Source organism: Streptopelia decaocto, assembly GCF_964273445.1.
Source record: "Streptopelia decaocto genome assembly, chromosome: 1".
In the NCBI taxonomy this organism is placed as follows: Eukaryota; Metazoa; Chordata; class Aves; order Columbiformes; family Columbidae; genus Streptopelia; species Streptopelia decaocto.
Genome location: NC_138663.1, coordinates 186,616,093 through 186,633,483, shown reverse-complemented (window position 1 = coordinate 186,633,483; position 17,391 = coordinate 186,616,093). Strand labels below are relative to the sequence as shown.

At 38.5% G+C, this 17,391-nt stretch overlaps 1 protein-coding gene across 1 annotated transcript in view; it reads right to left on the bottom strand.

Moving 5' to 3' along the window:
• Nucleotides 1–241: 241 nt before the first annotated feature.
• Nucleotides 242–17,391, bottom strand: part of DCLK1 (doublecortin like kinase 1) — a 238,754-nt gene continuing 221,604 nt past the window's right edge. The window contains exons 16-18 of the mRNA XM_082047893.1: nt 15,280–15,393; nt 9,554–9,627; nt 242–417 (exon numbers count right to left, since the gene is read on the bottom strand). Of these exons, the coding sequence (XP_081904019.1) occupies nt 360–417; nt 9,554–9,627; nt 15,280–15,393 (246 nt within the window). The 3' untranslated portion in view covers nt 242–359. The remainder of the gene's footprint in view (nt 418–9,553; nt 9,628–15,279; nt 15,394–17,391) is intronic.

Sequence of the window (17,391 nt, the reverse complement as noted above, 5' to 3'; positions counted from 1 at the left end):
CTTTAAATAGAAAAGCAAAATAGCCTTAACCCTTTGAGGATCAGATTAGCAGCAAGTTGCAATCTAAAGAGAGAACAAGTATTTCAATCAATTAGGAAATTATTCTTACAAAGGTTCTGTGAGCACCCTTTTGTGTTCCGCCATCCCAGCATTTACTGCTGGATATATCAGCTGTAATCACTTCACACAGGCCTGAAGGATTTTCAGGGTCTCAAAGGGTTAAAGCCAAGACTTTTGAGTAAAAGTGTTTTATTAAAAGGGTGAGTTAGGTGAGCGAACAGTCTCAGATGAACTTGGTGAATAGTCTTCCGATTCGGAGTTGAGTTCAGGTGGAGCTTGCTGTGCCTTATAACGTCCCCTCACATCCTGGTTGCGTCTTCGTCGGAAAACCTGCCTCTCCTTATCAAGAGCGGTGGTCTGGCAGGGGCATAAAATAAGAATAAATGAAATTAGGCTGTGTGTGAAATGCAAAGCTAATGAAAACCATGAGGTTTTATGTGGTCTGCAAATACCAGGCATAATAAATGTTCAGACCAAATTAAACCTGTTCTGTCTCAGTCAGGTCTGAAAGGTTGAGCCCACAACATAGCTAAATGCTTTAAAAAGTGTATTTCCCCAAACCTTAAGAGGTAGTGTGACATCATCAAGCAGATACAGTACCATATATATGGATGCCATATGTTCTACTGCTGGATGCTATTAATTTCACCCTTTAACAGATTCAAATTTCAAGCCAAATACCAACTGACCTTCCCCCACCCTTCTCAAAATATAAATCTGTTTCTACAAGCAAGGCAGAGATGTACGTTTGTCTTTGATTTGACCTAATGAAGGCTGATACACACTCACCCATGTTCAAGTCAGTGCAATAGGCTAACAAAGATGGATTGTGATGAAGTTGTCAGACAGGAGAGAAAAACAAACAATGAAGGGAACTAGCCCAGCTCTTTGATACCTCCTCATGCCGTTCAATGGATGTTCTTAGGGAGAATGCTAAAGAGCTCTGACGGAAAGACCTGGTTAGCCTGAGCAACCTGTCTTCTCCTCTTAATCAAAGTCTATCAAATTAAATACTCCACTACTTTTATCTAGGTCTATCTTGAGTGTCTAGAAATGGGGAAGAAGAATGTTCACTTGATGGGCTTTATAGTTTGATGAGCTTCTGCCACTGCTGAGAATGCAAGTCTTAGTAACATGGCCATGACTTCTAGCCAGATCCTTCCTTCTGCTTTCCTTGGCACATTTACAAAGGGGAAACTGCAACCCAGAATGGGACTTGGTTTTGCTGTTTTCTTGATGACAGGGTATCAGACTGCAGTCCCTGACATTGCTGTAAAATTACAAGTTCAACAGGATGGCCTTGATTCAGCAAGAGCACTTTGACACATAGTTAACTGCCTTCTGAAGCAGGGCTACCTTCTTAAAACATGGTCTGTGATTTTTTTTTTTTAAAGCAACACAGGAAAAGGCAGGTGGCCAGTAAGATGACATACAAAATGCAAACAAATATCTGATCATGGCACTGGAGGCAAAGATAACTTTGAGAATTTAATAGGTTTAACTGCTAAGGCTTGTAAAATTTGTCCCTAGTACAAAAATCTCTATTTATAAGAATGAACCAAAACGTTATGCTGCTTCAAAGGATTTATTGTTTTCTTTTGAGATACACCTGACTGATTTCTCTAGAAAATTTACCAGTTACAGTGTGAGCCTCATAGGAGAGGAGAGATGTATTTATAGCCAGCATATTTTTGAGAACAAAATGAAAACTAAATCCATCATACCAGTGCAGAATAGCATTATGGCAATCCCTGCTCTAAAATAATGCAATCAGCATCCAGTAATGATGTAATAGAGACAGAGAGATGGACAAGAGCACAGAGCTACTATAGCAAATGGATTTAATTAGGCTAAATCACTGAACTATTATTTTTGTGTCTAGAACCTACATAGCACTACTTTAAAGGGGCAAAATAATAAACTTCAATAAATTCATCCCTGTGTTTTAAATACGAACTGCTAGAAAATCCAACACTTCTCATCTGCTGAGAATTTCTTTGTTCACTGCTAATCTTTTGGTTAAGAGCTCTAATTAGGTTTTTCAATGCCTTCTAGGTTTTGCAGCCTTCAACCAATTCAGTTTTTGATTATTTTTTAATGTGAAACAGAAGAATACCTAGCTCTTTTACACACAGTGAATATACTGCATACAGTATGTAATTCTGTGTGAAAATTGAAAAGAATGGCATATATTACCATTCTATAAAATACAGATTTCCATTTAAAAGATGTTTTATGCTTACAGGAAATAAGCATTTATTTAAAGTTTAAACCACATCACATCATCTTGTGGTAAAAGATACTCTCCTCGGAGAAAGTTAAACATTTCTGGCTGAATAAATAAAAATACTTGTATTAAATTCAAAATTTATATTTAAAATCTGCTGCATGAGAATGGCAAATGCATATTTAAAAACTGAATGTATTTAAAGTTAGATAAACTACACAGAAGTGAATACTCTTGAATATTGTTTTTATTTAACCCGTTTTTTTAAATAACAGTATTATGAAAATGCCCAATTTCATATTGCTGGATAATTAAATATCAGGACATCATTTTAAAGATGTTTTTAAAAAATAAACCCCAAGATGCTACTTTTCTACTATATTGGGGTAGCTTTGGGTGCTTTTGTTTAAATACATTTGTTTAAATGTACATAAAGGCACTATCTGCCTCATTAATCAAAAATGATAAGCAAAAAAACCTGAAGATCCTACCTAATCTAGCACTGTATGCTGTCGTTTGTAGGTCCAATTATTTCTGGTTCCCTAACCCTTCGGAAACTTCCTGAGATATTGCAAGACTATGTTTTTCCATCTTTATCCCAAGTTCCCCTTGAATTTGATCTAAATGGCCTTTATAAAGGCATGCTTGTAGACTCAGGGGCATTATTGTGATTATTCTCCCAGCCTTTGTCACCCAAAGAGCTTATTGAATAAAAATGTATAAAGTCACAGAGAGCTAAAGAAGGGAGCATTTATCTACTGAGAGCAAAAACATACAGGTCATATTTTAACCTTTAGTGTTTCACATGTCAGAACCACAAAATAGGTCAGTTTTGGCCACAGCCAGAGCGTTCACAAGCCCTACAGAACTTACAAGATGAGCCTATTCTGCTCAACGTTACGATGATGTTTTGCACTTCCACTGTCTATGACAATGCCAGGCGGCCTGGTCACTGTGCATTCTGCACAAATGCTGCTTTTCATTTCATGGTTATTTTTTACATCTAAAGAATTTCAAAATACTGTAGATCAATGCTTTGGAACACTGGGGAGATGGTAAGATACATTTGAGCATGGACAGCCTGTATTTTATAAGTGCAGTTTTCACCTACAATACACCCTTGTGCATGTAGGCATATTTCAAAAATCAGCTTTTTCATTATTATTACTGTTTTCATAACAAAGGCCTCTTATATGCATTGCCTTGGTTTAACAGATTTATTATTTCATCTACTATTCAGCTGGGTTGTTCGTCAGTGCGTGAACCAGTCCATTATGGATTTCCAGGGCATTTCTACTTTAAGCTACTCTTTCAATAAATAATAAGAGGATCTGAAGTGCACTTATGCTTCACAGGGCTGCAAATCCCAGATTTTCATTATCACATTTTGACTTTTTTTTTTTTTTCCCCAGCTCGAGGTGAGAGAGCGAGAACTTTGAGCACTATATGATAGTAATGGCAACTAAAATGTAAGGATAGCATCCTTAGTTAAGATATGCAGCTGTCCTTTCACAATCCATATGAGGAAATGTAGAGCTTCTTATCCAGCAGATACGTGGATTGCATCTAATAGTTCAGTGCTGCTGGGTGTGAAGCACTTCGTTAAACACTTATGTATTTTGCATCAACATTTAGTAATACTGACACTTGGTACCAAATGGTTAACCAGACTTTTTTTGAAAAACATTTAATTTGCAATAACTGAGCATTAGTTTAAAATCATGGTTTCTGTCACCTGTATACTAAGGTGCAGTTATCATTTTTCTAGGATTTTGCTGCAGGGAGTATCTTTGTCCTGATTTCTACTTCTTGATGTTGCAGGACTCCTGAGCCATGCAAATTCTTTTTTTATTAGAAAATGTTGAACTCCGTATTTCTGAACAAACATTAAAAAACTACAACAGCTTTGATATAAATCTTGGATTTGCAGTGGGAAGCACCTGATTATAGCTGTGGAATGATATTCTCTGGCAGGTCAGTAATTATTGAATTGAAATAACTACATTTTATGAACACAAGCAGTGACTGTTTTTCTTTTCACTTGTCTTAATTTACTGCTGGCCACCAAATATAGATATATATTCATTTCATTAATAAAAGAACATTATTGTGCATTTTGCCTCTTAGCCCATCCATTATTCATACCAGCCAGGAGACTGAAGTGGGGATGCAGCTGTTCACGCATTAATCTAAGAAACACTTCCCTTCACTGGCTTTCATTCTGCAGAAGCGTATTTGCAATTTGTTCGCAATTTTCGTAATGCTTTGTTTAGTGTGTGGAATTACATGGACACAGGTATTGAAACACTGGTATTTTTCTTCCAGTGCATTCTTTTATATACACGTATGTATATGCATGTGTTTAAATGTTCACACCTAGATAATTTTATCCTATTTCCTTAAGCTTCTGGCTAGTGACCTCGATACATTGAGATATGTAACAGCAGGTTGCCCTACTGTAAAAATGACCATTAAACAATGCTTGTGGCACGAGCCAGGCAGCCCTTCAGTCCGGCCTTTTATTATTTTTTCCATGGGTTCCTCAGGTTATATCCAGATACATACATATATATATATGTATATATATATACATATATATATATGTGTGTGTGATTGATTCATGATTCAAGACACTTTTTGGAGAGTACTTAAAACTTAGCAATGCACCTCAGTCCAGGAGTGAAAGACACAGGTTATTTTTAGCCCCTCAGGCACAAGCTATAACTAAGTCAAGTTACACGGTGATTTGGAGACGTGCAAATGACCACATCGAGGGCACAAATTAATCGAGTGGATTTGAACCTAGACCTCCAAATACAAAAGGCCAGTGCTTTAGCACACCATGTAACTTCTGGCATGGAATTTAGCTAAAATGAAAGTAAAAAAGAAAGAAAACAAAATCAATTTGATGTATGCTTTGTACTGTACTGGTGAGTGAATACAAAGAAAAGTATTCTACACATATAACTGCTAAATTCATATTGCTGTATTTAAGTTTGTGTTTACTCTTTGACATTTTCCCTTTTTAGAGACACGATTCCCCAGCTGGTTTCAATTACACATGGAAAACACTTTGTGCCAAGTTGTTTGCATGGGTGAATTTGATTTATAGTTTGTAAATCAGTTGTGGTTTTCTTAGTCAAAGGACAGGAGAAGAGATTTTAAATTAGTTTAGATGTTTGCCTGTTTTTAACAATATTCAGTTTACAAAGGGTTTTGCAGTATTAAAAATGGCACTTTATAGATAGCAAGCCTGACTACCAACTTCCTTGTCCCATTGTCAAGAGGTCTGACTGTAACTTTTGACTTGAAAGTGTATTGGATCCACTTGGGATAGGTGTAAGTAACTCAACAGATGCATAGTAATGGGAACTGGGAACCTAACAAAGAGGATGGAACTATGGGATTTCAAATGAATTATTCAAATACATTTTAAACTGTGACAGTGAGAACTATGTTTTAAAAATCCAGTATTTTATGAATTCAGTATTGACTGGGTTGACGATTTCATGAAGCATCCCATGTAACTCATGTCCTTGCTATTGTCATTGCATAGATAAGAACATTAATGACTTTCCCATGCATTTCCTGGGGTTTATTTTGTTCCTTTAGCTTTTATATAGTGTCTGTGGACATATATAAAATAACATATACTAATATTTTATACTAATCTCATGTATAATACTACATATAATAATATTTTCTACTAATATTTTATATTAGATACACCCACTCTGGTGCTCCCTTGATATTTTGAAGCAGCCCAGAAATGGCATAAAATTCAGGCCATTCAGTTTGTAGCAGATTAAAATAAAGATTCAGACACAAACCACAACCAATAGGTAAATTCAGGGTTGAAAAAAATGTTGGTAAATTATGCAAAGTATTGCCTTCAAAATGCGCTGCCATTAGGAGGAAGAGGTAATGCAGCTGAAGAAGGCTGTGGATTGGACACTGCAACACTTGGGGCTAAAGGGAAAGGTTGAAATACTTTCACTCTTAATATTCTGGCTTAGCTACAAGAAGGCAAAAAAAACTTGAATCACACAAACCAATGATTAAAGGTCTTTGTTAAGTAGATATTACAGACAAGTTCCTTATAAGAAAGTAAAACTATCAGTTATGATATTTCTGAAGGACAAAGTAGGTGCCACTCTTCTATCAGAGAATGGGATGAGTTTGGAGGAAAAAAAAAAAAAAAAGGAAATTCCAAACATAGTACCTCTGCTCAGAGATGAGTGATCTCTGCTGTCTTAGACTTTAGTTGACGCTGGTAATTTGGGTTGAATGAAGATGTGATGGCACCATGGACATTACACACCTGCACCAAGGCTGGCTTTCCTGGCTACCAAGAACACCACTTTACCAGCCACAGGGCAGTGCAGGATTGCGGGGCGGGGGGGCGGGGGGGGGTCTCATTCCCTACTGATTTTGGCGTTTTCTGCACTTCTGATGGCAGGGCTGATGTCCCAACAGCATTAGGTGGCCTGCTTTTAAAATATGTAGCAGACGGGGTTCTGAATGATTTTATTGATTTGGCCCCTGCGTTTTTTCTGTTCCTCATAGTCAAGAAACACTGTAAGATTTTTCAGGCATTATATCCCATAGCTGCTACAGCTGTAACTGTACATAAGGTTTGTTGTATTTAAGTATCTCAAAAGAGCCATGTCACTTTTGCACATATCTTACTGACAGGCAATAAAACAGGAAGCATAATGAGTGCTCAGAAAATTAGAACTTTGAAGCACCTTGAACAAGAAAGTCTTTTAGGCAGAGAAAGGAAAAGGTTTCTGGCTGACTGAAGGAGGAAACAGTGCCATTTAAATAGATACTTTAGAGGACTGCTAGAAACTAGGGATGAAAATGATCAAAGGAGTGGAGTAGAAACACGTAGTTTAACACTAACAAAGGGAGCATTACATTTTCCTTGGGAGCCGCTTCCATTTTTCACTGTACTTGTGAATTCAGGTTAATTTTCATGGGCCTGTGATAAATTATCTGGTTTATAGATGGGAACTGATGAACCTTTTCCTATGCTTTGCATTTGCACTTACAGTTACTACTAAAAAGTAAACACTTGCTGAATCGGAATGGTTTCATTTAGACTAAAATATTGGTCACTACAGCAATTGCTTGTTTCTTGGAGATGAAAGAAGGACCAAACACCAGGCAGTGCTGGTTTGGAGATACCCCCTGTTACAGCATTTCCTAATTAAGCATCTCCGCCTGGGAGTCCTGCTCCCTCAATTTGCCTTTCCACACTAGGTGCCCTGTTTAGAAAGCTCTAATTATAAATATTGTTGTTACTGCCCCCAGCTGGAAAACAGAGCAGTTTGTATATGAATAAGAGAGATTATCGCCCATCTGCTCCAGCCCATTATTCAGGGATGTGTCATTTTGTATGCTGATGGCAGCCATTACCATCGCTTTAGTCAAATGGCCTTTTTCTCTTTTTTCGGATTTATTTATTTACCAAGTTGCAGAATTAGAGTCTTCCCCCATTACCTCCTCAAAATGCACATGGTTTGTCTCAAAATCTGGGCTATGGCAGTTAAACTGAGTCAAGGCCAGTCTGAGAGGACTCACTTTTATCACAGGCTCCTGTTTCTGGTGGTCTGCTTTCCCTGAAGCTGGGGTTTTAAAAGATCCAAGCATTGTGTATAGCAAATGGAAAGACAGATTTTTTTTTTGTCTTTCCTTTGTAAGCAGAAAAATTCCTCTAATACTGTCAAAGCTAAAGCTGGGCACTCAGGCCCCTCTCCTCACTTCTTCAAAACCAAGATGCACGGATGCTGCGCTGCTGTCTCTTGGTTGCACCACAGGGCTAGAACCTGTGAAGCATGATGCTAAGTGACAAGATAGATCAAGCCGGTTCTGCTATGTCCTTGCAAGTTGTGCTAGGTTTGTAGCTACAAACACAAGTGCGATAGGCTGGAATTACACATTCAAGGCTACACACTCAAGCACTTGGAGAGAAAATGTTTCACAAATTCTTGCTAGCCAGCGTTCAGCTGATGAATGGGGGACTACTTTTCTACTTCTTGCCTGAAAAGTAGGATTATTTTTGGTTTTGTTTTTTTATTTCCCCAGAACATCCATATCAGAACCTACTTAACCTCAGTGTGTGCTCAGAGAACTGCTAGCTTTTATGGAAATTGCTGGAGCCTGATCCATGCACTCAGTGAAATGATCCAAGTTGGGAGTTTTACTTTACCAGAAATGTTTGCAGTGACCATCTCTGCTGTTTTGCTAATGTGGTTAATTTGCTGGGTTTTTCCAAATACTTCACAGATAAGTTTTTAAAGGCTTCAATCACTGCAGTGTTAGAAAATGCAGATTCTGCAAGAAACTTATACAAATTAATCCAGCTATCAAAATGCAGGTCTTGTGAGCAATAAGAAGGAAAAAAGCCAGCAAATAACCACTTCATGGAAATTCCATAGCTCTGGATTGAATGAGGAGGTGCAGGGGCCTTGCATGGGCTATCAGACCTGGATCCCTCCTTGCCCCGACTCCAGAATAATCCCTTCCCACCCAAATTCCCAATTTATCATACAGGTTAAGCCAGCTAACGACAACCCTGGCACAGTTACACAATGAATAAAAATATATTCAAAAGACTCATGCAATATTTAAAAAAAAAAACAAATCAAAATAAATAAGTTTCAGAAGGGTTTTAAAAATAAAAGAGAAAGAATGCATTGTTAGAAACACAAGCTTACCAGCACATACAATGCATTGTATTTCATTGAACTTGGGAGAGTTTCTACGACCCGTGTTATGTAAATGCATTGTTCAATCTAAGGTAAGGATTGTGTTTAGTGGGTTTAAAATGACAGTATATAGCTCCACATCTCACATGGAAAAGGAGTAAAATATATGCTGAGAGCCTGTTGCTGCTCCATGTGTTTCAGAACAGGAGCGCAGGGGAAGCAGATGCCTTAACAAGCAATAGGGAGGGGGAGGGTGGGTACTTCAGCATATCTGGTAGATTTTCTATATACACTGTCCTTTTAACTATAGGGGAAATTGAGACTGAGCATGTGCGATGAAGAGAAAGCTGGCAATGTGGGTGTGAGGGATGGGTGAAGAAAGGGAATGAGGGGGTGTGGCATCTCAATCAAGATTAAAACGAAACTGATAAAGCAGCATATGGACCGGATAACAAATCAAAAAGCATGTTTATCCACTGAAGGAACTGGTTAATGGAGACTGCCAGCACGTTGCCATGGAAACACTGACTGTTGGCGCTGCACCATCTCATACCTTATCCAATACATTCCTGGTTGTTGGTAGTAGTCCAAAGACCCTGATCTCTTGATGGTAAACCCGTGGTCCAGCTGAGCAGAGAGAAACGGGGCAACTCAGTGGATCGACATTAGGCTAAAGAATTCAGACTCCAGAGCAAGCTGTTCCTTATTTAGTGCATATTTACTGTTTTCACTTTCAGAAGGCACTTATCTAACATCCTAAAGCTACGTACCACAGATGAAAAATAAAAAAAGTAAAGAAATAAAAGATAAAGACACTAACTCTAGATTCGGTCTTGCTAAATTAGAAGCCAATTTTTTCAAACTAAAATGAAGTTTGCAAAATCGGTTACTTACTGCACAATGCATTCATTTGAAAGTCTGACAAATATCTCGTTACCTCCAAAGACAGAAGTGCCCTTTTAAGTTGCACATACTAGTAATGGAAAATTATCTTTTGCAATTAAACTGAGAGGTTTAATAATTTAAGAAAAAAAATGCAGTGCAACCACCACAAGGAGCAGGCTAGACAGACTACACGAGGCTTAAATTAGACTGCTTCATAATCATGGAATGTGTAAAGATGAAAAGAATCAGGTTTTGATACCCCATCAATCATGGTAATTCATTTCTAAAAATGTGTTAACCTTGGAGAGTAGGACTACTCAGAGCCATGAATAACATTGTTTATCATTTCAGCTTACACCTCATGCTCAAAAAGATAACAGTACAAAACTATTCGGTTTAAAATTGCACCAATTAAAGTCAAAATGGAAATGAACTTAACATTGTGCCCAGGAAATTGTGCTCATGATATTCCTTAAGGAATACAATTTTCTGAAGTTCAGTTTATCTTTAGCAGAATCATGTGCAAAGGAACAAAGAAAATGTGTTGTTTTCTGTAACCCTTCTGTGCTGCACTAACAGACAGTGGAGACATTATTTAACTGAGTTAAATTAAATTTGGGGGGAAAATATCTTGAGAGAGACACTCTGCCCACTTTAAGATTGTTAGTTGTGATGATTTTCACATTTTGCCCTATGAAGAGAAAAGGCCATTTTGTGCTGAATAAGAGCATGGCATATATTTCCAGTACTGATGACAGTTTCTAATTCTAAATTCAGAGAAGCAGTTCAACACATTTCTAGTTACCAACCAGTTCAAGGGTAGCTAGGAGCTAACTGCAAATTTAAATTATTCTTGATGAATCCCCTGCAAGCGTAGAATTTAATAATTTATTCCATTTTGTTAAAACAATACCGCTTTCATCTTATTTAGAATTATTTAAAGGACGTTTCCTGTTTAAAACCATGAGAACCTTGGATCTAGAGCGAATTTTCTGTTGGCTTAACTACACTGGTCTACTATTGCCATCTACTGGCTTCCTTGTATGATGCACATAATAGACACAAAAGGGATGTTTTCTGAAAAAGCAGATAAAAAATATTGTCCTAAAAATCCAATAGCTAAAAAGTAATATAGAGAAAATGGTGAGACTTGCTTCCTAACAGGAGTTGAAACAATTTTGTCAGTGTGGAAATACTACCATGACTGTGGACAGTGAACCCGGGGCAACGCAGGCAATAGATGTGAAGTGACAGCCGGGCCACGGGTTCATCTTTAGGCCAAGCTAAACTCACGCACTGAACTTGGCTTCTCTTCCACACCACTCAAAAAACCCCACCACTAAAAACGCCACTTGGAATGTGCAATTTTATTTTAAAATGGGCAGAATGCAGGGCAGTGACCCAAACGCTGCCTGGCCCTTGCCAGACTGCCCCCAGCCCAGTGAGGACTCTGCCGGGGCAGAGCTGCAACAACGTTCTGAGCAGCTTCTCTCTTTTGCCATCCTACTCCATTTCTATGAGTCTCCAGTGGGAGTTTACTCCCACGGCCAAGACAGAGACCTCATACAACCCAAACAGAAGATTATCACTAGTCTTCTCCTCTGTCTTAACAATGGCAAAAATACAAGCACAAAAGTGACAACATATAGGCAAAGCTTTAACACTTCAGACAAGAACACAAACTAAATAATGCTCAGCTAATACAAAGATTTACAGCACACCTCTGGGTTGCAGAAACATTCTTAAAAAATATTTTGGCTCTTGGTCACTTTAGCCGCTGTCACTAAAGTCCAGAGGATACAGCCACAGGGCATTGTTTTGTGGCCAAAGAAATAATAAATGGGATGACATCCTTGGAGAATTGAAGGAAAAATTCTACTCCCAAATTTAAAAAAGACTATTTAGTAGATGTCCGGGTTTATATTTTTACTCAATTATCTTTTATAAACACCATCACAGAACTACAGAATACTGTTCCTATTGGAAAGCCGCATGAGAAACCTGATCCTGCAACTATTTTGGCACATGTTTAACAGCAACACAGTCATCCTGAGAGCAGAGGGATGCAGCTGAACCCCAGTCTCCTATAGAGAGCAGTGGTCAATGCTTATGACAAGAGTTTAAGAACATGGCAAGTAAAGTGATCTTTTTCCTACATACTTTCCCATCAGCAAGCAGGGTTTTTCATGGACTTGTTAATTCTCTTGCTGTTGTAAAAGCTGGCTCTCCAATTAAAATTGTGCTGGCAAAGCTATGTTGATTTAAGGGATTTTTTTCCCAACTGACATAGTTATGTTGGCAGCAATTTTAACGATGTATTAAGGTATCAACAGCGAAGTCTCTTCGCCTCTACAGTTAATTTTGTTTGAAGAACCATCTTCTGCTACATCAGCAAAGGAACTACTTTGATAGGCAAGCACAACATGTTCATTAGGGTAGTTTGTCCAAACTGACAAATCCTTCCAAATGTGGACAAACTTGAAGTCTGGACACACGCACGAGAACTTGTAGGATGTCTCTGCCCTGAAGGGTCAGAGACAACTTCTACTGGGGATTACCACATCAACAAAGCAGATGTAAGCCTGAGCCAAAGCAGTCAATACAATGTACTTGGACATTGCTGAAGGAAGCGGCAGCCACAGTAGAAGTTTGTAAAATACATGTGGCTTCAAACTTCCTCACAGTCAAGCTGACTGCAAACACATTCTTAGGAACTTAGTTTTTATATTAGAGTTTTAATTGGTGCATATAATAAATACTGCTTGAAATCTTTGAGGTGTGTTACTTCTTCCCAGCAAAGAAAACAGGCATATAATATCATACCAGTGTGAGGACACATTAAGAACTAAATACCACAGATTAGCTATCTCTATACATAAACAGAGTTATAAAACTGAAAATAATGCTAATCTTTATATTTTATACTATTAAGCTATATAAATATATACACATAGTAACATTTTTTTCACAAACACACACCGACACAGATGTGTTATATAATATATAGAAGGCATCTCTATACATTATATACACAAGCACTCTCAAAAAGTTACAGTAAACATACAGGCAGGCACAATAAAACAGTATTTTTGTAGCAAATATACTTAGTGCACATCTTTAGTGCTGTACAATATGTTACAGCATCTGTACATACTAAATGTAGAGCAGGCTTCATTAATAAAATTTACTTCTATGGTATTTGAGATTGTACAGTTAAAGGAAGATTCTCAAACATAAAACCCTAATGACATGCATGTCAAGTATATATTAAGTATGCTTTCAAATGCAGAAACAACACCTAAGGCTTTGTTGTTTTTCTTTTGGCTTTATTTTACTTACTGAATTGTTTTTTTAGAAAATAAAGGTAAATTATTCTTAAAATTATCTAGCTTTCTGAAATATTACCAAAACACTAATGAGGTCTATACTTCCCTTCTCTTCCAAGTTTTTAGAAAATAATTGACACAAGCTAATCAAACTACTTTCTGAATTCTGTAAAAGTATTCTAAACATTTTTACTTTACAGGACAAGCTGCAGGATTAATCATGCCAGAGTATGATGTTCCCCCATAGAGATAATCACTAAAACCAATCTGTTAATTTTCCAAACACTCAAAAATAAATAAGAGCCTTTAAGAATATAAATAAGCATATACACATATATATTTCTGATGGATAATGTTTTGCAGTGGAAAGTTTCACTACAGTGCCTTTTTCGTTACTCAAGCATCAAACTGCTGTAAACAATTCCTTTGCAGAGCAACTGGGGCAAAGAAAAAAAAATAGAGGAGGGTGGGGAAATTAAAAACATAAAGAGGCAAGGGATGGATGAGGACAGAGGCATCATTTCTTGCTTTTAAGCTTTCAAGTCATTAGCGTGGAGGATCTGAGCAGTAATTCTCATGGACAAGCGTGCTGGCAGTCCATTCGAAAGGAACACGGTTTCAGCTAGGCTATACAGAACATACCTGCGTTTCAGATGAGCAATGGGTATGTGATGTTTTAGTTGTGGGAGAGTTGTTGCAGTATTATTGCTTAAAAATGAAAATAAAAAAATGCTGACTATGTTAGCTGATGACTGAGAAAATCTAGTAAAAGCATGAGGAACAACTTGCTTCCATGTTGAGGACGTTCGGGGTAGGAAAGAGTAAAGAAAAAATGTGAGACAGGCACAGCTTGAAATTTCAAGTACTTATACCAAGTCTGAGAGAGCATCCATTTTGCTGCACAAACAGTTCACACCTGTGAGCCAGATTGCATGTGCTGAGCTGAGTTTACTTCATGCTGATTTAACTCACCACTGGAGGGGCTGAGCTGAGAAACATGAAAGTGGAAACAGTACAAGAAAGTGTACATATGCAGTCACACCACCTGCAATTTATGGAAGCTGGGAATGAACACTGAGTAATCTGATATGGGAATGGTTATGTTTAACGTGTTGCTTATTTTTAGTGACTATTTGGAGTGTTAACATTACCATGAGTAATAAAGAAAAGCTTACAAACACAGGCAGATGTATCAAAAATGCAAAGGATGTGCATGTTGCTATTCAATGGCGTTAGTATGAATAATCTTGTAAAACACTGAATATATTCTGTGTGCATTTACATCTAGTACACATGTTCATCTTTTGGGAAAAAATACAAATATACAAGATGTATGCTGCACTGTGGATGGCATTGAAACCTCGGTAAAGCTTGGTCAAAGGTTTGGTCAAGCTTGGTTTCAGAAGCTCCAACAGCTGGACTGCCTAGACTAGAATTGCAACATGACAGAAGGCAGCAAAGAGCTCCATTAGGTCTTTACCCAGTTAAGTCCTTCTGCCTAAAGGGAAGCAGCTGACATGTGGCAGTACAATAAAATGCTACTGCCCAGCTAAATTTGAAGTGGCTAGACTCATAACAACTCTGAAGGTAACAGTGAGGCATCATAGCTCTCTTTGATGTCTTCAGAGAAGAGAATCTCAGGCTGCCGTACAGATTTGCTGTTACAATTTTGAAGTAATTTCCACTCCTTGTAAAGTGCTGCTGTCCTTCTGCTACAACCTCTATGTGCTCCCAATCTATGTGATAATTCTGCTGCGAAGTGAAACGTCATGATCCCATAGTTCGAATTGTTGAATCTACACTGGAGTCAGGTTCACTGATCTTCTGGTAAAATGTGGAAGTGTGCGTGCTGTTGGATCTCGTAGGGCTGTTAAATAACAATGTGACTCACAAGGAGAATCAATGAAGAAATTGTGCAGAATACCAGTTTAACTATGTTTATATTAATTAAATGCTCAAATTATCTAAAGATTAACCCTCTCTGGTTTCTTTTGGTGGCATGTCCTAAACGCATACTGTCTTGTGGGCACATTTTTAAGTGTTTCAGCTGTGTATTTCAGATGCTTACTGCTATGACAGAAACTCCAGCTGCTGTGCTGTTCGGTTTAGGGCCTGTGTTGAAATGCTTCTTTATCTTCCCAGCTACTGAGAGCTGATGTTCATTCTCTGGAAGGCCATCATCCTGTAGAGAAACAGAGCAAAATAAAACTTCAGAGAGAAAAGGTGAAATAAAGGAATTGCAAGGTGTATCTGATCTATATCGACCTGTCAATATAGAAAAGTTTACGAAGAAGTTTGTAATGAAATATGGGTCAGTCATTGTCTCCATTAATATATCTAAGGTATTTGTAAGATGAACATCATATTATGTCATGAACTAGCCTCTCTCTCCTTTACCCAACACCTTCCTCTCGAACTTTAGGTAATGTTAATTAAAAGTAATTGTTAAATATTTTATTATTCTTTCTACCATGTCTTAACTACTACTGCCCAGTTACTTTTAGATCCATTGATATTTCAAAGCTTGATAAGCTCAGACTTGTTTATGATTCTGTTTACTTATCACATAAATTTAAAAATAATGACCTCAAAGGTAGAAAGAGCCCAAGAAATTACAGAAAACAGAAACCCTGTTTTGGTAGGATGCAGAAACGGATCTCTGAAAGCCCTGTGAGACACCTATAAGGTCCCTGTGATGTTATAAAGGTTGCAGACTCTGGGACCATGGCATTGGGTGAATGTTCCAGCCATGGCCCAGTGAGTCCCACAGTGAGGAAAGCCAGGCAAGATGGGAGCTGAGACATGTCCCAGCTGAGCCCCTCAAGGCAGGTGATCGCGGGGCCTCACCAACACCTGGATATATCATAACATATGTCTGCAGGCCAGGCTACGTGTAGGCTTACGGCTTGCTGTGGCATTCCCTGCAGACTATGCACTGTACCAAAACCACGGTTAAACAGAGCCACCTCTACAAATGGAATCACCAGCTGGCTGATAGCAAGGGACTGTGATTCCTTCCCCCAGTCCCAAGGCACACATGCCTGGGATGCTGTGGGGAAAGGACAGACAGAGGTACAAACTGCCTGAGAAAGCAAGGGAGGGCTGGAACCAGCTGTGGGTGGCCTCTTCTTCCTTGCCAAAAGATAAGTGTTCTCAACATGAGCTAACCTGATGTGAAAGCAGGCATACAACTATATGGCCAAGCAGAGACAGACACATGTTCTGCTGTGGTGCGCACCAAGCGAGCCAGCTGGACGCGAGCTCGAGCCCAGAAGCCATTTGGCTGGGCCAAAGAGGAGCCTCTTCCTGGCTAAGACGTCCTGCTCCTCAGACCACACCTGTGTACCTGCACCTAGGCCTGCAGGCATCCTCCATGCTGAAGTGAAATCCTAGCAGAAAGAAAGGAGTTTGCAGTTTTCCACAAGACAGCGGGTTGAATTCAAGCCCATGAGAAGAAAGTAGTTCTTTAGAAACTGCAAGTAAGACTTGTATGCCTGAAAAAAGTGCAAAAAGCCACCACCCAGTGGGACTTCCCTGCTAGCTGAATATGCAAGATTTCAGGCAATAATATGCAGAATAGGTGAAACAGGCAACAAAATGCAGAATAGGCAGAATATGCAGGATATCAGATCAATGGCCATCCGCAATGGTCATCTTATGCTGGCACTACATGATATGTGTAGCTCATCCTCGGTTGAAAAAGTTCTTCAATTCCACTTAACCAAAATCCTAGCAGAATACAGGCAAATAAGAAAAAAGATCAGAATACAGAGAGATGACAGACACTTTTTCTCTGGCTTTGCAGCAATTCTGAGAGCACTTAAAGAGTTACAGAGTTGTTGCAGTAAATAATGAGCTCAGTGAGCATATGGGAATTTTAGGGAGGTTGGTTAGGGTTTGTTATTTATTTAGCTTGGGGAGTTTGTGTTTAGAAATCACTCACTCACCCCTTAACAAAATGTCTCAGCTGGCAAAATATGGTCAAGTGCACACAGCTGCACAACACAAAACAAAACAATACAACCCAGTAGCTGATTATTGTCTAGCACTGGGGAGTCTTGGCTCGGTGGTATATGACCCCTAAAAATAACCTGCTTTCTGCTGACCCTGCCTTTCCCAGAAGAAAGCTAGTCTGTAAATAGAGGAGTGGGGGAAATCATTCTCTTGACTTTCTTGACAT